The sequence below is a fragment of the Lichenostomus cassidix genome, chromosome 4 (assembly GCF_008360975.1).
Source record: "Lichenostomus cassidix isolate B80296 chromosome 4, HeHo_3.0, whole genome shotgun sequence".
Lineage (NCBI taxonomy): Eukaryota > Metazoa > Chordata > Aves > Passeriformes > Meliphagidae > Lichenostomus > Lichenostomus cassidix.
In genome coordinates, this window is record NC_139484.1 from 39,801,256 (window position 1) to 39,827,212 (window position 25,957).

The following is a 25,957-nucleotide window of genomic DNA, read 5'->3' on the forward strand; positions in this document are numbered from 1 at the left end:
CTGGAAACTGAGCTCATTTTGTAGAGGAGTTGCTTAAAAATAGTTATAAATTAAGAGTCATTAGGAATAGATTTTCTCTGAAAGAGAATGTATTGTCAGGGATTGTGATACAAGTTTTGCTCTTCTTGTGTGCTTACTTTGTAGAGTTCTGTCAAATAGCCTTCTGTAGGAGCCACTGCTCCATATCATGGATTGTTTTCTTGGACAAAAGATGCTGAAGAAACAGCAACTTTGCACCCTTGCAAAGGATAGAGAGGGTGTCTGTAAGAAAATCAGAAAAAGTAACTATTTGCCAGTGATGCTGATTAAAAAATACCACAATGCAGTGTGTTGCAAATGCATTTGAAAAAGTATTGGTCTCTTATGTAGTAGATGTAAAGGAAGAATCTGTGCTGAGATCAGCTTTCCACTGCATTTCAGATCTTGTAACAGGAGAGAGTAACTAAGCTATAAGAAAAGGTGGCTGCAGGAGGATGTGGGGACAGCTGTGGAAAAATAGATACTTAAAATGTGTATTGATGGAAGACTTGAGACAAGTAATAAAATGTCAGATTTTAAAATGCTATTCCCAGTGTTCTTTGGTGTATTGACAGATTATTCCTCTGCTTGCTTATCAGAAGACCGCTACTTATTATAACTGTTTTTGTCACTCTGTGGTATTTGTGGGTGAGAGTTTTCAGTGAAGTGTTTCATCTATTTTAAAAAAGAATTTGGAAGTTCTTATCCTGCTATATGGCTCTGCATACTTTTTTCTCTCCTGAATTAGAAAAAAAAGAATAAAAACTTCAAACCTGTTATTTATTTGTTTATTGAACTGTGGATTATTTTCTGAATTATTAATTAAAAAGTATTGAAATTACTTAGTAAAATGCTTTTAACTATATTTCAGCATACTCATTGAAGCGACTCAGTTTCCTTCTTTATAAACTTCAGAAAACTAATTTGTGAAGCATTTGACTAGAAACTTTTATCAATTTTAGCCATTTCTCTTGCAATGTTTTTATCAAAGTGATGTTGGTTGAGGTTTGCTAGTTTTGCATGAAAAGGCTGGTGAAAATATTGAATTTAAGTTGTTGTCCTATTAATATGATATTAGTTCACTGTCGCCAGTGCCAGGGAGATTTCCAGACAATAAACTGCCAAGCAAGCAACTTCTATCAAATTAGAAAGTAAGAAATAGTGGAGTCTTGTGATTACTTTGCTCTATGGGCTTGCACTGACAAATGAGGTGGACTTTTGATATGAAAGTTTGAAACCAGGATGTTTGGTAAAGAAGTTGCTCAAATTACTAGGCACATGACTTTATTCCCCCCTTTTTGCTATTGCTCTGGTAGATGCAAATTGACTCTTACAATTCCAGCTTTTCCCCCATCTTGTTGCAACCACTAAATGGTTCATGTGTTCTCTCTGAACAGTTCCTGCTCCCTCTTAGACCACCAGAACATTTGCTAGAGTGAAACATCAGTGAAACTGGTGACACACAAATGTCAAAAAGTAAAGTCAGAATGGTAGAAGACAGTGTTGCCATGGGATTTGCAATTACAGTAATATTTGCAATTACTGCCTGTCAGTATGGTTTGGAATGCTTCGTCATTTTTGAAGTTCATCTGGTCTCTCTAATCCACTTGTTCTCTCTTAGCTCTTCTGATCCTATAATATACTTTCTGTGGTGGTGTTCAGTGTTGTATATGTCTCTGGAAATACAAAAATCTTACCGCCTCCCCATTTCAGCTATGACTTTGGAATGGAGACAATTCAATTCCTGTGTAAAGAAGGCTGGCCTCAGTCTGCAACATTTGAGACACTGTCAGATTATATGACAGTTCATATAACCAAAGCTACTGCTGAGATACAGGTATTAGTCTGAGGTTTGTGTGTAGCTGGTAACCTGACTGTCTGAGCAAATCCACTTAAGGGCTTTGCTTTCTGAAGTGACCTACAGTAACCTGTTAGGTGCAGATTGCTGTAACTTCGCCAGCCTTACTTTCTTCGGCAAGAAGTAGATGTGAAAACTATTACCCATACAGTTTCTGAGAAGGGTGGAGGATTACACTTGTCTTGTCATGATGTGCCTTGTCCTTTTGCAGTTTTTGCTATTTATTGTTTTGTTTCTCCTTTCAGTGTTTGACTACAGCTATAGAGATTACATCCTGTCCTGGTATGGGCATCTCAGCAGAGATGAGGGGCAGCTGTACCAGCTGCTATCTGAAGACTTTTGGGAGATTGCCAAGCAGCTGCGACAGAGGCTGAGTCACATTGATGTAGTTAAAGTTGTCTGCAATGATGTAGTGAAAGCTTTACTCTCTCACTTCTGTGACCTTAAAGGAGCCAATGCCAGGTAAAAACAAAACCACATTTTGATGGAATTTTCTGCTTCTCTCTTTACTTACAGATGTGCTAAATCAAAGTGATGAAGACTGTATATAATGCTTTTGTAGGAAACTGATAAAATAATTCAAGTGTATTACTGGTTTCAGAGCTCAAGCAGGCTTCAGGACATCTGTAAGGAAACACTTGGACTCCCTTTTCTGGAAGTTTGGATTCACTGCTGTTTCAGTTTAGTCCATGAATTCTTTGCTCACAGTAGGAGGTGGGCTGTGTGAGTAGTTCCTGCAAAGTAGTGTGAACCTGCAAGGGAAAGAAGGGCCACTGGCAGTGCAGTCAACAGACAAGAAGATAGCTATTTGCACCTTTACCAGAATAGCAGCAGGATTAATTCCATTCAGTTTTCCATTTCTTGTGGCCCTGGGAGGCAAAGCCTTGTGGTTTCTGTTAGTGGCCTGTCCTGCAGTAACAAGGTTTTTCTACTGGAAAAATTGTTGGTTGTATTTTCTTTCTCTGCTTAGGTTATCTTGCTAATTTCATAAATTTCCTCTTTGGGAAGGATCTCTTTGTCCACTTGAAAAAGCCATCTTTCCACTGAACACTATAGTTCCACCCAAATTCAAATTGCAAAAGGGAACTCTTAGCCTATGCAGTTCCCACATCTGAATGCACATTTTGTCTAATTGTGCATGGAATTTGGGCTTATATCTGCACTTACCTGCATTTTGTTATCCTAATTGGAATATGCTTTGGTCATTCAGATTTAGACTACACATTTTATTCTGTGAAGTTTTTTTGTGTACAGTTAGATCCATATATTTTTGATACCTCTTCAGACCAAAAAGAACAATTGTGCTCTGTCAGTGACAAATCTGTTACCCTTGACACTTCTGTCTCTTCTGGATTAGAAGATATGGTTATTGTATTTGTGGTGCATCCTAGTTAACTTTTCATGTAAGCTAATGCACAGTAAAAATAAAGACAGAAGAGAAACTAAAGGGTGGTTACATTCAGGAAAACAAGAAATTAATGTGTCTGTATTTTGGAGTAGATCTTGCAGTGGTTTCTAGATACTACTTCCTTTTAGCTTTGGAATGAGGTAGAAATCTTTTGGTCAGGTAAAACTCCTAAGTGTGCTCCTTGATCTTTAGGTGCCATGTTTGCACTTGTCCTTTATCACAATAAAGTGCTTGCTTTTGGGAAGAATTTGATTTGAATATTTAAGGAATGAGGAAGTTGAATTTTTCCTTTTTGATGTTTGTTTTTCAGGTTTTTTTAAGTCTAAACGGTTTTCTATTTGAAGCTGGGGATGTAGGATCTAGAATTGCAGAATTATTAAGTATTATTGCTGATTGTTGGTGAGGTTTCTTATCTACTGAGAATTATGACTACTTCATCTGGTCTTTGTTGGATTGTTAGTTCCACTATATAGAACTAAAATAAATTCTCTTGGTTATTTTCCAGTTAACTTTTTCACTTGGAGTAGTCGATCCACCTTAGTGCTGGATAAGATAGGCTACATTAACATGGTAATGAAAAGAGTCCTATCAAGAATTAGTGTGAGAGCAGGTTAAAAAAAGCCCAAATGAACCAACCTGACAGTTCTAATTGAACAATTTATAAAGGCTGGAAGTGGACCCGTTGACTGGGTTTTTTTGCAGACTGCAAGGTTGTGAATTTACAAGGAGAAAGGTCCGGTTCTAATGTACCTGGCTAATCAACAACATGATGCTGCATGACGCAAGTTGTAAAGCGCTAGAATATCCTCATGCTGCTCATCCAAACCTGCTCAAAAAATCCAGGGAGCTGTATGGAAATTGCACAGGGCTTACCATTTCGTAGCAGACACAGAGACAGCTTAAATGCTATGTACAGGCTCTTGCAAAGTCAGCAGAAAGGTGACATTGTGGTCATACTCTACAGATGGAATTTGTGCTGCCAAGTGATCTGAGCATGCCTGTGATAAACCTGAAAGCAGAGCAAATATTCTAATAGTGTTTAGGCTGATAGTGTTTTTAAGAGAATTTGGGGTTTTAACAGTAATTTAACAGTAATGTGTTTTGTACAAAATTGCCTATCACTGTAGAGTGTGCTAGAACCTGCTGACATTTTAAGCTGTAGACTGAGAATTGCAGTGTGTCACTTCTACCTTGGAAGCCTTCAATTATTTTCTATATTGCTGTTCTGATTTTCAACTGGGCTAGAGTTTATTTTCTTCCTAGTAGCTGGTACGGTGCTGTATTTTGGATTTAGGTTGAGAATAATGTTGATAACACTGGTGTTCTAGTTGTTCCTAAGCAGTGTTATGGTAAGTCAAGGACTTTAGCTTCTCGTACTGCCCTGCCAGTAAGGAGGCTGAAGGGGTGGGTGATACAAGAAGCTAGGAGGTGACATAGCCATGACAGCAGACCCAAACTGGCCAAAAGGATATTCCATACCATATGGTATCATGCTTAGTATATAAATTAGGAGGAAAGTCTGGGACATGTCACTCAGCAACTGGCTAGGGATCGGACAGCAGGTGTAGAGCATTTGCATCGTGCATTACTTGTTTTATATATTCTAATTGTATTATTATTAATAATTTCTCTGCCTTTTCTGTTCTGTTAAACTATCTTTGTCTCAAGTCGTAGAAACATAGAGTGGCTTGGGTTGGAAGAGACCTTAAAGATCATCTGGTTCCAAACCCCCTGCTGTGGGCAGGGACACCTTTCCCTAGATCTGGCCTTGAACAGTTCCTGGGGTGGGCCATCCACAGCTTGTCTGGGAAACCTGTTCCAGTGCCTCACCACCCTCACTGGGAAGAACTTCTTCCTAATATCTAATCTAAACCTACTCTCCTTCAGTTTGAAGCCCTTGCCCCTTGTCCTTTTACTACAGGCTTTTGTATATATGGTCTTTCCACCTTTCTTGTCAGCTCCCCTCAGGGACCTGCAGGCTGCAATTGGGTCACCCCAAAGTCAGGAGTTTTATCTTTTTCTGGTTCTCTCCCTCATCCACTGTGGGAGTGCGAGGGAGTGAGTGAAAGGCTATGTGGTGTTCAGCTGCCTTCTGGGTTAAATTACAATTGCCACAGTTCAAACACAAAAACTTCACCTTCATAACATAGGGAACAGATCTGCTTGAGCTACTTTATTTTCTGTTAACGTTTTAAAGACAGTAGTTAATGTAAATTGGCATTTATGTTTCCCTCTGTATCTCATAATCCAGTTAATTTTGGATGATAAATATAGTGGAAGAGAGGATGTAATTACAGCAAGGTATCTTTCCTGTTGTGATACCCCTTGGAGCACTGAGTCTCGTTTCTGCCGCTGAGTTCATACTGCAGCATGTCTGCAAAGGGCATTTTGTCTATTGTGTGGTGGCTTATGAAGTTTTAAATACCTCTTATACTGTCTTTGGAGGGGGTACCACCTGGGCCACTTTGTCTCAGTTTTTCTATATGATAATAAGTAATCCACTAACATAGCAGAAAGAAACCATCCGTGCCCAGGAGGACAGATGTCTTTTCTTCACCTCAGAGTGAAGTTTGTGTGTTTTGTGACCAGCTGCATGTTGGACGCATAAATTTCTTTTCTGTTCTGTTTTAACTGACGAACTTCAATCTGTGATTAATCAGGATGTCTGAAGGGATGAAAATAGGCTGAGACCTTCCAGAATGAGGAAGGGTGCTACAGTCCTTTCCTTTGCTCCTGCTTTCCTCTGGCTTATTTTAACCATCTCAAAAAATCCACTAAGTAATAAACAGCTCAAGGTAAATAGCCAGCAGAGGCCAGAAATGAAGAAAAGTGCTGGGAGACCATGTCTCCTTTCGAAGCATGGGTCAAAGCCAGGTTGGATGGGACTTTGAGCAACCTGGTCTAGTGGAAGGTGTCCCTGCTCATGGCATGAGGTTGGAACTAGATAATCTTTAAGTATCTTCCAACCCAAACCCTTCTATGATTCTGTGATAAGAGGAGAGGCCACCTCCATGCTGGCTGCTTGGAGACTTGTAGCGTTAGGTCTGTTTCCCCTTTCTTTAATCTATCCCCTGGCTTTTTTTAAGAGCAGTTGTCTTTCTTGTGCATGCCACCCACATCTACTGAATGAAGTAAGGCAGAGACACTTCTAGCCATGGGCAGAACTGTCTGGAGTGACACAGAGCAATGCAAGCTGTAGGCAAGACAGCTCCCAAAGTTTTTATCTTATATATGCCTTTGGGGTATACTTTGAGGTTCAGTTGGGGTTTCAAAGGAAAATGTCACTTTTCAGTTTGAAAATGTGCAGCATTTCAAATAATTTAGATAGGAAACCACCTGATTTCTACTATTAGCTTGGTGTATGGAAATGGAATATGATAATTTCCTGTGTCCAGCATTAGCTAGTTTATAAATTTGAAATAGGGAGGAAAAGTGAGACTTGGATTTATTTTTAGAAACCACTGCTCTTTTCCCACATGTACAGGATCAAGAGCACATTTATAACAGGATTAGCCAAGTGCATCCTGCAAGGGTAAAGAGGTTAGTATTCCGGCACCCAAGTTTCATGGCGTCTTTAATTCCTTCATTCCTTCATATCTCATTGAAGAGTCTTTCTTTGGTTACTTTAAGCAGAACATAAGCAAGCTGAATACTGACAATGCCATTTTATGTGATCAAGGACAGACTGTGAGCTGAGTAAGGTGGTGTACAATGATGGAAACGGTCATGTTGATATGTGCAGTGTTGTCTGTGGTGGCTGTGTACTTTCCAGGAGTTGGAATTATCTGATCCCAGGAATGTAGTCTCCCTCTGGTAGCATGATATGTTTGTTGGAAGCTGGAGGCAGCTATTCTTCTGAATGAAATGCTCAGTCAGTACCAGAAGGACTTAGCAAGGTGGAGACAGATAGTAAAGTGTCTTTCTGTGAAGCTGTTCACATGAAAGGAAGAGGGAGTTCCCTTGCCCTTATTCTGGGCTAACAACAAATGCCCTAGATATTATTACAGAACGATTAACATTTGATAAATAAAACTCTGTTTTTTTGCTGGGTACAGCATAGCCAAAATAAGATTTGCCTGCTTGAGATAAGTAGGTATCATGGTTTAACCTCATCCAGCAACTAAGCCCCACACAAACCTCTCACTCACTGCCCCACCAGCAGGTTCAGAGAGAATTGGAAAAGTGAGAAGTTGTGGGTTAAAAGTGAGAAAACTCATGGGTTGAGAGAAAGGCAGTTTAATAGGTGAAGCAAAAGGTGCACACGCAACCAGAGCAAAACAAGTAATTCATTCACCACTTCCCATGGGCAGGCAGGAGTTCAGCCATCTTCAAGAGAGCAGGGTTCCATCACGTGTAACAGTGACTTGGGAAGACAAGCGCCATCCATGTGTAATGGTGACTTGGGAAGATAAACACCATCACTCCAAACATCCACCCCTTCCTCCTTCTTCCCTCAGCTTTATACATTGAGTATGATGCCATATGGTCTGGAATATCCCTTTGGTCATCTGGGGTCACCTGTCTCAGCTGTGTCTCCTTCCAACTACTTGTGCACCCCCAGCAGTGGGGTGATTTAAGAAGCAGAAAAGAGGCTTGATGCTGTCCAGCTGCTGCTCAGCCATAACAAAACCATCTTTGTACTATCAACCTGTGTTCAGCACAAATTCAAAATATAGCTACTGGGAAGAAAATTAGCCTGGCCAAAACCAGCAGAGTAGGCAAATGGGATGTGAAGACAGTTAATCCTTGCTTCTTCTTGAGCCCCCTGACAGGCAGTGCTTTTTGAACAAACCTCAGCAATAAGAGGTCATGGTGATATAGATTTTATTATTACTATTGTTAGTATTTTAATTTTTCCCCCTATATCTTTTGATTTTGGGTGTTCCGTGTCTTCAACCAATAGCTGGGGTACCTTTGACCCCAAAGGCAGAGGAATTAGTTTCTGCAAATATGAATATGTGGTATTTCAGGCTGCTTCTGACAACTTGACATAACATCTCATGGGATACTCTGAAGTGTTTTTATGTGTGTTTGTGCCCAGACTTGCAGCATAAGGTATGACTTAGCAACATGAATGCTTGGGGGTCTGCAGGCTACTACCAGTGCTAATTCAGAACCTATAGTTAATAGCTCAATGCTCTTGGAAAGTGTGAGGGGAGAAAGTGTTGTGGGGAAACTGCTGTTTGAGTGATCAGTATGATGAACAGCTTGGGGATTAAAGATTGTATCATACATATTTTGATAATGGTCCTTTTATTTTCTATGTATTACAGATAGGGTAAGGAGAGAAAATAACTCTTAATTTTCTTGACCCAGGTGAATACCTTGGCATGTATAGGATATATAGCTTCAATTTTTTGTGATTACAGTATGTATCAGTGATAAGATATTAAAAATAAAAGGTACTGCCACCACAAACTGATCAAGAGCAGACTGGTGCAAAGGGAGTTAAAGCACTTGATTTCCCTTGGTTAATCCTGAAGAGGCATCCAAGTTGTCTGGATAGCAACTAAATACCTCCCACAGCTCTTGTTTTTTCTTTTATAATTCCATTTGCCAGAAACCAGAAATACCAAGAACTGCTTATCACAGTCAGCCTGTGGAAGGATGTATCAGGGGGATTTGCATGAAGTTGTGGAGATTCATTGTAATGGGAACAGCCGTATGAAAGTGCTGAGAGCAAAATAGTAATGAAAAGCCAAGGTCTGAGCATGTTATTAAAGTTAACCCATGGGTAGCACCAGGTCTAAAACTCACCATTTGTTTCCAAGCTTCTGTGTGGGAAGGTTGGGTTTCCTGTTAATGATTGAGTATAAGCTTGACACCATAATAAGCATTAGGACATCCTGGTGCTGATGTGGTCACACCACAGTTTGTAAGCCATTCATAAGTTCTTTGCCTCTGTTTTTAATACGACATGTCACACGCTTTTTCCTGAAAGAGGTAACTGTGGCATGTATAAATGACAGGTTTTATGCACAGTAAACATTAGTTGAAGTGATTTATAAAACTTGCTGATTTATCTTGATAAAATAGCAGCTGTAGAAATTTAGGGTTTGGCTTTGTCCATTGGGTGTTTTTTGTTGTGCTTTCTGGGGTTTATGTGGTTTGTTTTTTCATTGTTTTTTTGGCGGGGGAGTTGTCTTTTTTTAGGTACTTTTTTGGGGGTATATTTGTTATACTGCCTTGTAAAGGTCTAAATTTTTGTTTCATTTATTTCTTAGAAAGTGGAAATAGATCAAGGAGTTTTTACTTTGTTGCATTGTCAAGAAGCTTAGAGTTCTGAGGGTGATACGGGTGAAGAAATGCAGCCTGCCTGTAGTTCTGGTAGTTCTCAGAATCAGTTTAATGAAAATGCATGGTGAATGTTGAACATACTGATGCCACTTATTTAGAGTGAGTTGCATATGCCAGCTCACAATTGTACTGATTGAGACTTAAATGTAGCTCTGCAAGAAAGTCTTGAAAGACTAAATAAAGAAATAGCAAGGCTGAAGGGAACACTTTGTTATCTATCTATCTATAGAAGCCGTAAGTTATTTCCTGTAGAGCAGCTGTTAATTTTTCACAGACCCTTTGTTTTTTTTGAGTTTTTTTGTTGGTTGGCTGTTTTTTGGGGGGGCATGGGGTTTTGTTTAGTTTGGTTTTGTTTTTTTTAGTGGGGGAGAGGGGTGTGTGTGTGTGTGTGTATGATTTGCTTATTTAGTAATTTCAAAGCAAACTGACTTATGTTTGTCAAAGATGCTTTTCATCAGGAGCATTCATCCAACCCCAAATACCAGGTCTTAATACTCCTAACTGTAATTAGTCTTTATAATAGAGATAGTTACCAGATGGTCCTAGTCAAAAATGTGGATATCTAGAGTAGATCCTTAGGGAAAAAAATATTTCCATGACACCTCTGTATTGGGAAACCTGGAAGCCCAGTTGATAGTCCAGTCTTATGGTATGGCCATACATCCTGCACTCCTGAGAAATAAAGTATAGTTGTTAAGAGTGTTGATATCAGTTCAGAATTGCTTAGTTATAGTATGGGAAGAAAATTATAATATTTCTGTCACCCTGGTAATGTTTTAACTGCTTATCTTCAGGAATAGCACAGCAAATCTGCTCTTCTGCTTTCCTTTATAGAGTGCTGGATGAACAGTAGATTTGCAGCAGTAAGGGGTAAAGTCATAACATTGATGATGTTCAGTGGAATACACAGGCAGTAATTGCGCAAAGCAGCCTCAGAGCGGGGGTTAGGTACAGTAGGTGTCAGTTTGTCCTCCAAGGAAAGTACAGCTTGGAACAGACCTGGTGCAAAGGAATTCACTTAGGCAGGCCCTGTCTATGGATCTATATTTGTACTGTGCTGCTTAATCTTCCAGTGCTTTGATGGACAACTGAAGGAAAACCCTTTGCTTTCTGACACTATATAAAAGTATTCAATAGTGTTAAAAATTGAGAGCAGGTTTTCATAAAATTACAGAAAAGGAACATGGGCAAGGTTAAGGCTGGCTTTGTAGCCCATGGGGGAGTGAAGATGGATATGACCTGTAAGCATACTGTATACAGCATATGTTCTGTCTACTGTATTAAATCATTGAAGTCACTTGCATCTTGATAGACCACTATTTTCACTATTACTTCAGTCTTAATTGTTCAAGAAGACACAAAGGAATTAAGTTGCCACTTGCCATTATTCAAATATTGTCTAAAGCAGATTAAATGAGCCTGGTTTATAGAGCTTGTATCATGCCTGTTTTGGAACTGTTTGCTAAAGTACCACATTTGTATTAGTTCACTGCACACAGTTGTGCTCAGAATTTATGGTTAATTGGCTGGGCTTTTAAAGCTCTGTCTAAAAATATCTGCACACAATTTTAGTTCAGAGTTTTCTGTGATTACAAAGGGACTGTTTGTTTGGAAAAATCCAACCACACAGTCCTAATAATACATGTGCAGAATTAAATAATAGGAAGAAAAATAATGTCTATGTTACTATATGGGTTATTTAATAGGGCTTAATATCTTTGTTGACACTGGAGAGATGTAGCAGCACTCTGCTTTGTGTATATATATGCAGATTGCATCTAAGTTTCTGCATTTCCTGTTGGTTTCTGCAAAATGAACAGTGACACATTCCCACAGAGTTGAAGATCTAAGTTTTATAGCAAGCCTTAAGAATATGTGTGATCAGGACATCTTAGCTCCTGCTCCTAGGTAGTAAACAGACATGGTTTGGTGGCTGAGCAGTGGTGTTAATACTCCCATGATTGCTCACTGCTCCCTTTTTTTATGTGTTATCAGTGAAGAAGTCTGGTTATAAGGGTGGCTGTTTACTGGCCAGAACTTCTGTTGATACACTGTATTTGCCTGCAAGCTGGTTAATGGTAATATTGAGAAAAATAGAAACGTAATTCTTCCTGTATACATGCAAAGGAGGATATAAACCTGTATGTTTTGTCTTGTCTGTTTCATCACTGGCATATTTATTTATTCTGTAGCTGTTAAGCTTCCCCCCAAGCTTCTTCTCCCACTTTCAGTCTTCCTTTTATTTCTCTTGACCAACAGTAATGCATACTGCAGGATTTGTTGACAGAACTGTTTGGTACTGACAGGAAAGGCTTGTTTAGAGTTGAATTTCCTGAAGACTTTGTTTCTCTATTATTTTCATAAATACCCTTCCCTTTTGCTTTTTAGATCACATGTAGGTACAGCTTGGCTAGAAAAACCTGTTGTAGAGAGAAGCCCTGCTCTAGAGAGTTGTATCTTTTCAGGTAATGGAGATAATTACAGGAAAAAATTAAACTTTTTAAAAATGGCCTGTAAACTGGAGGGTAGGCAACTCTACTCCCTTCTTGCATTCCTGTAGGCAGGAACACATTAGACAAATTAGAAGGGTAAGAACCAAATATTTGCCTATGTGCTTGTTTATTCTGTTCCATTTTCCATTTGTGTCCTGTTGATTGTGTGTCAAAAAAGTCCTGGCACAGGTCCAGCTCAGCAAAACTGTTGGCTCTTGACTGGGAATACATTTTTACAATAGGGAGACACAGTTCTCTTGCACAGGTGATACTATAGGTACAGTTAATGCTCTAGTGTGTTTGCAGTCCCAAACAGACTGGCATTCCTCAGGAGACTTGTAGAGAGATATTGAAGACAAAGAAGGCTAATCTCAGTTCAGTGAAATTTTATGTGCATTATGACTCTGTTTCATGCCTTGCACATATTATGAAAGTTTATCTCGATTGAATCACTATGCAAGATGTCCCAGAAAAAAGGTAAGAGTGTCCAAAAAGGATGGGGTTTATTCACAGGCTAAAAAGGATATACCATTTGCTTTTTGTTCTAACTCTGTATCATTGTTGTTAATATACAGGAAATATTTCAAGTGATAATCCCTGTACTTGCCACTGGTGAGGCTGTACCTTGAATTCTGGGTTTAGTTTTGGGGCCTTCACTGCAAGAAAGACATGGAAGTGCTGGAGCATGTCTAGGGGAGGGCAACAAAGCTGGGGAAAAGTCTGGTGCACAAGCCTTATGAAGAGTGGCTGAAGGAGCTGGGAGTATTTTGGTCTGGGGAAGAAGAGGCTCAGGGGAGACCTTATTGCTCTACAACTACGTGAAAGGAGGTTGTAGCCAGCTGAGGGTCTATCTCCTCTCCCAGGTAACAAGCAACAGGATGAGATGAAATGGCCTCTCAAGTTGTGCCAGGGAAGGTTTACATTTTTAGGAACAAAATTTTCACAGAAAGAATGGTCAAGTATTGGAACAGGCTGTCCAGGAAAGTGGTGAAATCACTATCCCCAGAAGTGTTAAAAATCCACGTAGATGTCACTCAAGGACATGGTTTAGTGGTAGACATGGCAGTGCTGTGTTAATGGCTGGACCTGATGATCTAAAAGCGCTTTTTCAACCTTAATGATTCTGTGTGAGCCATCCTGTTTGCCAGCTTTTTGCAAATGCTTCTGGCTGTGTTTCTCATTGGCTGATGTTGGGCGGACCAACCTGTCTGGAAGACTTTACTTCCACAGTAAGAGGTGGCTGTAGGTAAATGACCCAGACTTTCTGTCTGTCAGTAATCTGCCTGGGACATGACTAGTTTTGGATAAATAATGAATGCCTTTAGGGGAGAACATGATGGAGAATGCTTGATGTGGTATAGAGAAGGCTTCAGGATATTTCTAGAGTGTGCAAGAGGAATAAAAATGCACTGAGGAAAATAGCTGTATGTCTTCAGTTGCCACTGAGAAAAGATCCTACCAGAAGAAGATAAACAGCTTTCTGAGCTCAGTCAGCTGCACCACCTGGGCTGGTTGATAATGAAGATTACACATCATCTTCATAAACCACTGCTCCTAAGAACAGAGTATTTACATCCAAGTTGTTCCAAGTGACTTGTTTTGAAATTTGTCTTACCTATAACAATTGAAACTCCGTTTATGATCCATGTTTGCAAACAAAACATTTGATTTGTGATTGAGTTAGAGGCTTTAGTCAAATCAAACCCAAGTGTCATCTTTATATTCCTTTTTCTAAAAATTAATTGTAAAATTAATTTTAGCCACCTTAAGACAAATTGTATTATTAGAACAAAATTAGAGTAATTTTTATTGTTACTGTTCGAACATATTTTCATCCTCCTGGACTGACTAGCAAAAATTAGTTGTTATACAATGCCTGTCTCTATTGGCTGTATAGTGGTGTCTAACTTGAAAGCTTTTGGTTTGACTGTATACAGTTCTTGGTCTCTTTTTCCACAAACAAAGGCAATGGGTTTGGAGCAGCTTTGTGAGAAACAGTCAGTTGACTAGGACAGAAATGTAACCTAACCAGGACAGCAACCTCCAGCTCTGGGAGGAAAGCAGATGTTATGGAAAATTGGAGGCGGTACTGGTATGAGACATGACAGATCCAAGCCCTTGTAGCACCAGTCTTGGCTGGCTTTGTAAAGACCAGTCTTGGCTGCCTTTGTAAATTACCATGGTGCCTCTTAGGTGACACTGTGTCTGTCTGTCTGGAACCACTGACTTTGTCACCTTGCTGTTAAAATAGATTCGAGCACATCAGGCGTGTGGCCATAAAAGAACCGCTAGGGTGCCTTGTATCTGTCTCTACTGCTGTTTTTGTATAAAGAAAAGGTGCACCTGTAACCTGGAGATGAAGATTTGAGTCAAACACGTTTTGAGAAGCCCAGAAAATCATTGGCACCTGCAAGGAGATAAACTAGACAGTATTGGGCACAGAATCAAAGTGAGGGATATTTGCTCTCTCTTTGTTTCAGCGCTGTCATCCAAAAATCTGTTTGTGAGGAGTCTGCAAACAGCACGGTGTGCTATCATGGGCTTACTCACCCAGCAGCACGTTTGCTGTGCATGTTCAGTGGTGCACAGAACCCATCCCGTGCTTGTGCTGCAGCGTTTTATCAATTAGCGACTGATGATCGTAGATGACTGATGATGCAAGTGGTATGTAAGTTCTCTCTCTTCTTTCCTTCATTTTTTTTTTTTTTTTTAATTTTTCTCCCTCTAGGCAGGAAGATCCACCAAGACCTTTTTTGCTGCACTCATGCTTGAAGAGCTCTGATGAAGAAGTAAGATTCCTGCAAAAATGTTCTCAAGTTCTGGTGTATTGTCTCCTACCCTCAAAGGATGTCCAGTCTGTCAGCTTGCGCATAGTCCTTGCAGAAATTCTTGCAACAAAAGGTAGATCAAAGATCAGAGATAATCAACCATTTGCACATGTACAATATCAGTAATTACAAACTTTATTATGTATAAGTCTTGATGCTCTGCTTTTATATTCTGAAATTTAATTTCTGTGATAGCCAGTAAGACACTATATTCACAAAATCAAGCATATATTTACTTAGCTCTCATGACTTGATGCCAGACTGTTTATCACATTTCAGGATAAAACACAATTTGTCCTTTTTCAGTCTCTGTTTTTTCATAGAGCAATACTTTTGCAGCTTTCCTTGGCATTATTTATAGTGATTATATGGATAGTTCTGACCTTTAATATTTCATTCAGATACATAAACACATCCTTAAATCTGTAGATTCTATAACTTAATCGTGATAGCATATTTAATTCATTATTATACACTTTGATTTATCCAGTGTGGTTTTTTTAATTGAGGGATTTCTGATTTGCTTTTTATTTTATCAGCTACACTTTGATATAAATACAGTACACGTTTATGTCTCTGTCAAATTCAGAAATTATGAAGTCTCAAGTATATTCCGCAATTCAGTTTGCTTTCAGTTTTCATTTATACTGGCTATAGTGTCATAGCCTTCAAAGCACACAGCATAAAGAACAAATACACTTGGAATTTTCCAAATAGAGGTCAGCTTCATCAATGTACATCAATTTGTGTAATAGAATAACCAGCTTTATCAAGAAGGTATATGCAATCTCAAATGTACTGTGTGGTCCAGAAGACTGGTTTTGGATTTTTTGATTTTTATAAACTTGCATATTTATTTTTGCCTTTTATCTGCGGTTTTCATTTGCAAGGCAGCAGTTATTCTTCAGCATAAGGATTTTGTTTTAAAATATTTTTTCTCTCCAGTACTAAAACCAGTGGTGGAACTGCTGAGTGATCCAGATTATATTAACCGAATGCTACTCAGCCAGCTGGAGTACAGAGAACAGATGAATGAGCATCAGAAGAAAGACTACACATATGCTCCTTCTTATGAGGAGTTCATCAAGCTCATTAACAGCAGCTCTGATGTTGAGTTCCTGAAACAACTGAGGTATTTACTGTTTCACTGTGGCTCATTCAAAACTAAACATGCTTCTTTTCCAGCCCATTACTAAGATTTGAATGAATTGGGATTTTTCTTTTTAAATTTAATTTTAGATTTCTTTTTGTTTGGTGAAGCAGAGACAGTAAGGATGATAAGCTACAACATTTGTTAGATCTCTAATGTAATCAGCATTTTAGCTCAGTGGCAGGCAGAAAAATGCATAAAAATTCTGCTTAGTAGTATGCTGGAGATGACTATATTGTTGAAAGGGATAAATGGTTGAAATGTATGAAAGGCATGTTGGACTCTTCCTTACAGCTTGCCTCTGTGGAGTTAGATGAAATAGGCTGAGTTTCCACTAGTATGGGTTGTTTTCTCGTCGTTATCTTTATGAATTAGGACTGCCCATGGTCATCTTATGGCTGTGAACCATAGTGACCTCAGGGTTCAGACCTTCAAGGTCTGAACAGCTTGCTGTGATTCTGTGACATGGAAAGAGGACTTTGAGTTCCAGCATGTTTTACCACTGGATGAGAAGGTTTTCTGGGCTATTGCAGGGAGGTGTTTTTCAATTGCATCTCTCTTAACCATGTTAGTGAGCTTTACAGAGTTTGTTAAAAACAAAAAATCACTGAGCTCCTACATATGAGTTTGTTTGATGTTCCTGTTTTCTAATGCAAATAGCATATGCTCACTTTCATACTAATTGCACTCCCTGTCTCATCTCTTTTGCCTTAAATCTTTCGTCTTAATATGAGATGTCACCTGCATCTCAAGCCTGCTTGCCCAAGAGCCAGTTGTTTATGCTTGCCGTATCTTTATAGCTGAGCTGTTTCTCCTCTGATTTATGTGAAAGGATAAGGAACAACTGACTGGGAAGTGGGGAACAGAGATACTACTGTTGTAGGACCTTCTGAGGTGTCATTGAGTTGGTTTTGTTGAGCAGAGCAAAGTTAGGACTCCTGAAGCCATTTCCAGAGTGTTTGTCCTAATCTCTTACCACCAGCCAGAACTGGTAGCATTTCCTCTTCCCAACTTTCCTCTGTTGCTGCTGCAGGCCAGCTTTTCCTCTCCTCAAATGGCTGCAGCAACATCCAAAATACACATGCATATCGCTTACATTTGGTGCATTCTGTGTCATCTCTTGTGACCCTAAACTTCTATTAGACTTGGCCTGGTGAAGCCAAGAGATGGCTTACTGGGATGCAGTACATGGGCTGCGTAAATAACATTGTACTTTCTCTTGTTCTCTTTGATCCTGAAACCACTTGCATTTCTGAGATAGGAAAATGCATTTAGGTGATGGTGAAATGATTCTGTTGCTTGGCTACTTATTGTTCATCTGCTGTAAAATTTGCTCTTTACTCTGGGACAATGTGCCTTTCCTGAGAGCAGAAATTAGTCTCTATTAGACTCTGCCTAAAACCTAATTGACATATTTATTAGCATAATCACACTAATGGATCTGTTTCTTTCAAAAGAAACCCAGCTCTTATGTTGTTGTTGTTGCTCAAGCACATTAATGCTCAGTGTGTTCTCTTTTTAGCTGATAGGTCACTTTAAATTGCGTTTTTTAATACCAGAGAGCAGATTTGCTTTATGAAACAATGTGGTTTTGGCTGCACCTATGTTTTTCCTTTCTAGTTTGTGAGGTCCAGCTGCCATCATCTTGTAATGTGTTCCTCTGCACCCTACAAAATGTTGATCAGTCTGAGCTGATCAGTATTTTAATGGAAAATGTCTGAGAAAGTGTGTCTTCTTTTTGATGAGAAATAGAGCTTGATTTTGGAGGCAGCGTTCTTCCTTTCTTTGTACAGAGCCAGTCTTTGGGATGGTAGTTAAAGAGTATTTCCTGTGGGAGAAGGCACTCCCTTTCTTTTTGTGCTCCAGCACTGTGGGGAACACCCAGAGAGAGAACCTGTAGTCATCTCACATTTGTGTAGTCTATTTGGCAAAGCTTTCGTGATTAACCAGTGAAAGTTTACAGATTTGCATTAAGAAAACCAAACAGTAGTCCTTACATGGATTAAAAAAAAAAAGGGGGGGTGGTACTTAGTTGTAATTCACAACAGTGAACCACAGGGTAAATCTATAAAGAAGGAGTTAAAGAGCAAGAAACAAATAAGCTGTTGTGCATTTGTCACAGTAAGAGTCTGTTGGAGTGATGGGAGTGGGGAAAATGCTTCCAGTTCTCTTACAACAAATAAAATACTGGTATGTTTTACTTAAACAGAGTTTTCTAGTTAGATGCTATTTTGGGTAATAATATTATGCTCATCAGGAATTCCTTTTCTTGGTTTTATTTGGAACTAATTTTTCAGTGTCTGTTCTAAGACAGTACATAGCATTCATGAACTCCAAGCCACTTTCTGTTACTTGTTGCTATATAACATCTTGGTAAAGAACAGATACGAGCAGTAGCAATTTTCAGCGCAGGCTTAGCTGCGAGGGAAATTTATCTGAAGGCACTACAGTTGCTGGGAAACTTATTTTTTTTTTATTAAACCTTCCTGTCATCCTTATCTTTGCAGATTGCTTATTATCTATTTAATAAAATAAAGATAAAATACCTTGCTCACAGTTCAAGAGGCCATGAGACATTGATAAACATATCCTCAGACACTTGACTGACCACAGTCAAGAAGGCATAGACTCTTGGGTGCTCCTTGATGTATGCACGTGACAGTACAGGAGGGAAGGCTGATAAGGCATCCTTCCAGACTGATTTAATTAACAATTTTGCTAGGCTTTCTTGTGATTGTAGACAGGAATTTGTGGTGGGGAAGGCTGGGAAAACCCCTGGCTGATTAATTGGAAACCTGTGGGTGAAAGGTGTTTTGCTCTCAGCCAGGAAGTCAGAAAAGAGAGGGAGGTTATGTGAGTCTCCTTGTAAGCAAGTGTAAAGCTCTCTGCTGTGCAAATAGCTCTTCCTGAAAAGATAATAGTGATGCTAGGATTTTCTAAATCTTGTTTCTCTCCTATCTTAGAAGCATTACCTTAACAAGAAATATTGTATTGATTTTCTGCATTGCTTTTATGGATTTTATTTTTATAATGCATTTAAATGATGCATGAGCTACTTACTACTAATTTTGCAGATACTTTAGGATTCATAGTTTGTTAGTATCTATAGTGGGCCTCTAACATTTGGTTACTTAATCTCTTAGAACTTCACTATTGTTTTTGTGAAAATATCCCTTTAATTTTTGCAGGGAAATTGGGGTAGCTGATGTTTTCATAAAAAGGAATTAGCTGATTTCTGAGGAGCCATTTTGGGGTTTTTTTGTTTGTTTGTTTTCCTGTCATACCTTTGCCTTCTAAAAACTTGAATTTGTTGGGGGGAGCAGGATGGGAAAAACAAACCAGCAAAGCTTTCACAGAAGGGACCACTGTATGGTTATCTACAAACATCCTTCAAACTCACTCTTTATAATGTTTCATTTCTTTGATGTTTGTCATGAAGGGAGGAGGAAGACTTTTATTCCTGTATTATCAAGTTTTCATGAAGTGTGTTGTCCCTATGTCTTTCAAGAAGAAAGAGTTAAACAGTGAAATTTCACCTTCATTTCCCCGCAGACTGAAGTTAGCATGGATTAATTGGAATTCTGCTACAAATACGGAAGAAAAGATGAATTCTTTCACAGCAGATGTGAAACATTTACTTTCTCTGTCAGAAGTTGACTAAAGATAAATGACATGCTGAGTTAAAAACATAGTTGAGAACAAATAATGATAAGGAAATAAACTGGTGGATAGTTTTTATTCCACTTTCAGAATCAGCATCGTGTTTTTTCTGGTATTTATTATTACAGCAGCAAAAGGTCACTACACAATTCATGGTAAGAAAGACCATTACTACTGGCTCTATGTCATCTTTTACTTAAAAAATGAGAGAAGTGCATGAATATAACAGAGAATAGGGAAGAAGGAATTAATGTGGATGTGAGGCCATGAAGGGTCCAGTTTATTACGTACCGATGCTTCTTCAAAGTTAAATTAATACATCACATTTAAAATATCCTTAGATGTTTACTCACTAACACTGCAGAGAATCTAGCAGCTAGAATATTTGGAACAGACTTTTGGGGAGAAAGGGTCATGGTCTGGCAGTATGGCCAGGGTGGTGTTTCTGTGGTGCAGTGTTGTACAGAGCTCCCATTGAGTAGTTGCAGCCAGGGCCCAGCGATTAGGAGGAATAGACTAAATAGTATATTTGAGGATGTAACTCGGAGTATCTCCCATAGTTAAACTAATACAAAGAACAGAAAAAAAGAGATGCTGTGCTAAATACTGGTAACAAAAACATGTGAAACCATGAATGTGAATAAATTGGAGTAAATTTGGAAGGAAAAAAGTGGCAAGATAAAAAGTGGGAACTACCTTCCATGTGCAGTTGATTGTCTGTACCTTGTTTGATGAATTTATGTTTTCACAGTTGGCCTACAATATCTGAATGAGGTGAATGAGTGTCATTGCAATGCATTTACAAATCACATAACCAATACATCCAAAGTACAAGTGAGCTGCCCTGAATAATTTGGGAAGTCTCTGTCTGAGTGGAGAATTAACTGTAGGACTCCTTATGCACCACAATACCACACTTATGAGGCTGCTGTTCCTCTGATGGACTGGGCAAGAACTGTGGTGTTGGATGGAAACAATCAAAATACAGTAATAGCAAAAGAAAATAGTGTTAGAAAAATTCCAGGTTTTCAAACAGATTTTCAGGTTTCAATTTAATAATTGAAGAATTTGGGTAGACTAAAGATTGCTGCAAAAGAAAGATTCTGGAAGTGTAGTTGTGAGTGTACGCTTTGTGTGTAAAACTGTGTCTATACAATGAGCCAGATACAATCAAAATCCCACAAGAGTTACAGGATGAAAGAGAAATGGGGGGAATTGAGTAATGTTGGTGAAAAAAGTTTACATGAAAGAAGTTTTAAGGATCACATGTTCTTCCTTAAATGGAGAGTAAGTAGTCACAGAAATAGCAGCCTTTCCTGGAGGCATCAGCTTTCATTTAAGAGGTAACTTGTTAGATAGCAAATTCACTGGAATCCTTGCTTTCTTATCAGTATTAATAGCTAGCAAAGTAAGTGCACTTAGATGAATTTGAGTGTTATGATCGAAACTTTGACATTTATGAAAGATTTAACTGACAGTCATTTTCTTTGCTGAGCGTATTGTGTCTGTTAGCTACAAAATCAGTTTTACTTAAAATTCAGCTTTTTAGCTACAATAACTGTCTACTATTGTGTGGTATAGTTTCAGGTGATAAACATGTTTTAATTATTCTTGGAGTGTAGTACTTTGATATTTTACATATTTTAATTGTTTTGTAATTGTTTTGTAATTGTTTTCTTGTCCAAATTTATGTATGCTCCATATATGTGTTGAGTGGATTAACTGGAAGAACCTTACAGACAGCTCTTTCCTTTTAAACTGAGCTACCATCCTAGTTTCCTACAGAAAACTTATATTTAGTTTTTTAATTTAATGTTTAGAGTGTGACTTCATATTGTGTTTACTGAATATTAGCTGTCTATGCAGTGGCATGAGTTGAGCAAAGAGGACAGTATCAGTGTTAGTTGGATGGTTCCTTTTTGTTTCAAAATAATCTCTTTTCCTACTCCATGTGCACACTGCTCCTTGGGTTGCAGGTATATGTTGAAATTATTCTGTTTCCACATGAGGAAGAAGTAGAAGTGTTTTGATTTTTATTAATTTTAAAGTGTGTTGTTTGAAGAACACATTATAAAAGATTAATACCATGTTTTTTTTCTTCTCGTCCCCTTCTTCACCCTTATTCCCTACTGTTTTTAAAATTAGGTATCAAATTGTAGTGGAAATAGTTCAGGCAACCACAATCAGCAATATTCCCCAAGTGAAGAGGCAGAAAGGTAAGACTCTGTTTTTAAGTCACATCTGTTGTTTTCATTTTGAAAAGCTGTTTGAACTCCCAACATACATAGGCAATCGGTGTGGGTGGGTTTTTGAGACAGATTTTGGGAATGCTATGCCTTTAGTATTTTGGTTCTGTTTCATTTGTCTGAATCTTCTAGAAGCTCTTGTGGTATGAATATCCCCCCACTCTATCTGCATCTAAGCTGATGGATCATCAGAAAGGTCATATCTATGATACACTTATTTTCAGAACATGCTGCAACTAGGATTTCTGGCATTACAAATTCATATGCTGAGAATCATATCTCCACTTTCTATTTCATACAATCGATTCTTTAAAGTCTCAGTCTGTTCTCTTTTTTCAAAACACAGAAGAAGGAATGTTACAGCATAATTGCTAGTCAGATTTTATTTTGACTCTTCATTGTATTATGTTTTCGAGTTGCAATAAAGCATGCTCTTAAATCCTTCTGCAATGATTTGGCAATGACTGTCTTTTTAAAAGCAGTGCCTATTATATTTGTGCTTGTATTTATTATATATACTACTTTTATGGCTCTCAAAATATGTAAAAACTGTGGTATATCTTCAGGAGATGATCTTCATGGCAAAATTACAACCAAATCTTTGCTTAGGCAGATATACTTAAGTTGTATCAATGCATAATAAAAAGCAACAGATAGTAAAATTAATTTCTTTATAGGTGAATCTAAAAGATTTTAGGTTCTCATGTAATCTCTGTCTCTCAGGTTAAAAAAAATAAAATACTTTTCTAGGTCCTTGTATCAGAAAGGAAAACTTTAAAAACTAATTTACATGTAATGAAAAATGCAGAGACAGAAAATGAACATGCTGTGGGATGGGCAAACTTTGGGCAATCTGAAGAGATTGAGGTCCATGCTCAAGTTTCTAAAAATATAAGGTTGATAATGCTCTTTGTTTACACTCTAAAATAGACCTAAATGGGCATTCCAGTAGGATATCTTGCTTGTATCAAACCAAGATAAAAAGGAAAACGGGCACTGCTTTTTATTCAAGTGTACATTATAGAAATAGATATTAATATTTTTCAGATGAAAGGCAATTGAATGGAAAATCTGTTTCATAAAGTAATAAAATGAGAACAGGGAATTTAACTCTGAGAACATTATGAAAAATCAAATCTTGCTAAGCCTGTATTTCCATTTGTGCTACCATTGGTCTTTTTTGAGAAAATAATTGATTTGGGGAATGTTTTTATACAGTTTAGGTTCCTACAATTAATTAATTTTCCTCTGTCTCACTTGAGTTTATCTATTTAAATATCTCCTGATCTAACTCCTGAACAGAAGATGTTTCTCTGAAGCTACAAGTGTCTCGTACTACGGAGTAGATATGAAAATATTATAGAGCTGGTGGTACGTGGTAAAGTTGATTCTGCATTTTTATGGTCTCTTGACTTCTACCTGTATTAAAAAAAATCTTTTAGAAATTTCACTAGCTGGTGCATTGAAGTTTTGTGTTATGGTATGGACTTTAATTATTTTTTTTTCTGTGGTAACCTTGTATATCATTGAAGATTTGATTACCAGTGCTGGATCTTGATTACCATTGGCACTACTGGGGCTAACCATTTTGTTTATTAAATAGCCCAGGAATATGCATATTGTCTGAAGAAGGTAATGTTTTGTTGCTTGACATGTGTGGAACAATATGCCCAACAGAGGCATGCAATACAATCTTTTTGTAGTTCACACAAATTTAGGGCAGATTTCTAATCCATTTCAGTTACTGCACTAAGGTTTTCATCTACTAAAAATTTTCAGGCTCTATGTATGTACAATAAACTTTTAAGAGGGCTATCAAAACATTAGAGGGGTAAAATCTAGTTCTGAAGACTGTTTTGTGTCTTGTTTTTCCTGGAGTATGTGGTGGCTTTTTACCTAATGTGTTAATGAATCTAACATGTTCCTGATTTTTAAGAAGAAAAGGTTAAAACTGTGGTACCTTCCGTAAAACAAGCCAAAGCCAACAGAAAAACCCAGCACAACTCACTGCTAATATAAAGATTGTTGAAATCTTGTAGAACAGATTACCATGTTACTTAGTGTCATCTTTTGATGTTTCCCTTTCTAGATACTACAGCCTAATGCTACCCCTGGATTTAATGATGAATAACTAAATGTAAGCTTTATGCAAAATGAAAGTGTGTTTTCACAATCTCATTCTGTCTTTCTCTTTTTAATCTTTTCCCCCAGTACCTAGTTCATACCTGCAGTGACACGTGAGTGTGGCTGTTGGACATACGAGAGTCTCTCCTTTACTGCTAGTAAAGGAGCTCTTGCATTCTATGTCATGGGGATCTCTTAGCTTTTACTCCAACCTGATAAGAGTTAGTATTCTTGGTACCTATTTCCTTTTTTCTGTGGCAAAGCTGTGTCCTGAAAATGTAACTGCTTCTTTAGTGCCTGGGTGTTCAGCTGAAGTAGCTGAACATTGGCTGGCCAGCATTCTGTTGAGCATGATGTCTGCTCCCAAACTGTAAGAGTAGAGCAAGTGTAGAATAGTATGTACATGGATATAGAACCATAGAGTGGTTTGGGTTGGAAGGGACCTTTAAATCATCTACTCCAACCCCTGCAATGAGCAGGTACATCTTCAACTAGACCAGATTGCTCAGAGTCCCATCTGCCTGACCTTGAATGTTTCCAGGAATGAGGCATGTACCACCTCTCTGGACAGCCTGTTCCAGTGTTTCATCACCCTCATTGTAAAAGACTTACTCCATTTATATAATCTAAATTGACCCTCTTTTGGTTTAAAACCATTACCCCTTTGTCCTCTTGCAACAGGCCCTGTGGAAAAGTCTGTCCCCATCTTTCTTGCCAGCCTCTTTTAAGTAATGGAGGGCTGCAATGAGGTCTCCCCGGAGTCTTCTCTTGTCTGGGCTGAACAATCCCAGCTCTCTCCACCTTTCTTCTTGGGAGAGGTGCTCTGTCCCTCTGGTCATCTTCATGGCCCTCCTCTGGACCTGCTCCAACAGGTCCTATCTTTCCTGTTCTGAGGTCCCCAGAGCTGGATGCAGTACTCCAGGGGGAGTCCCACATAAGAGCTGTCTCAGCCTCCATCAGTTTGAATTATGGGAGCTTCCTGAGGCAGTGTTTTCAATAGAAGAAGTTATAACAAAAAACCTGAGGAGCAGTCAGTGTAGCGGGAGTGACTAAAACTCCTCAGTAGTGAGTGCTTAGCTATTATTTATACTTTGCTTAGCAAAAGAAGCGTTGTACAGCTGCATGACTAGTGATAAATATGCCTGAGCAGCATTGTGGACCTTTACTATTGGTTAAGGAGACATAATTAAGTTTCTAAAACTGACCAACAGTATTTCTTTTTTCTGCAAAGATTAAGTGTCTGTTATTAAAGGATGAGTAGCCTGAGCACCAGGTTTCAGACTGATGACTTCTCATAGGAGCTACAGTTACCTGACCTTTTTACTATTTTATCTGGTGATACCTTAAGTATGCATTTAGTGGTGGTGCCCAGTAAGACTGGAGAGGAAGATTGTTCCTCAGAAAGGACAGGGTTCTTTACACGTGATTTAGCTAGTGCTGGTGCCACCTATTGGCAAATGAAAACGTACCAAAGCATCTGTTTCATGTTAAGCAGTACATTTTGCACTTGACTCCCTGAGAGAGTAAAAGGTCTAAAAAGTGGAGACAAAGTAGCTTGAGGGGATTGCAATATGGTGCCAGTTGTGGGTGGATGATAAAATTTCTGTGGCCAGGAGAATTGCTTTTGGCCATTGCTAAAGGTGAATAAGAGACGTAACACAGCGTTATTGTTTCCAGAGGCGTAGATAGTTTATTTTGGAGCAGTGCAGGCCACTGTAAATAGAAGCTGTTACCTTGCATGCTGACATTGCACTACTTCCCTCGTTTACACTGGCACAAAAGCACAGAGTCTGGTGTGTACATGTATCTGCCTTACTTCTCCAACAATGTCTTCCTGCATATCTTCTTTCAAAATGGTCATGATCACTCTAGCAGT

General features: G+C 38.6%; 1 protein-coding gene across 1 annotated transcript in view; it reads left to right on the top strand.

Moving 5' to 3' along the window:
- The window catches only part of SNX25 (sorting nexin 25), an 81,684-nt gene that overhangs the window by 19,492 nt on the left and 36,235 nt on the right, over nt 1–25,957 (top strand). Inside the window, exons 3-6 of the mRNA XM_085058788.1 lie at nt 2,122–2,338; nt 14,802–14,974; nt 15,847–16,033; nt 21,857–21,927. Coding sequence (XP_084914914.1) covers nt 2,122–2,338; nt 14,802–14,974; nt 15,847–16,033; nt 21,857–21,927 — 648 coding nt within the window. The remainder of the gene's footprint in view (nt 1–2,121; nt 2,339–14,801; nt 14,975–15,846; nt 16,034–21,856; nt 21,928–25,957) is intronic.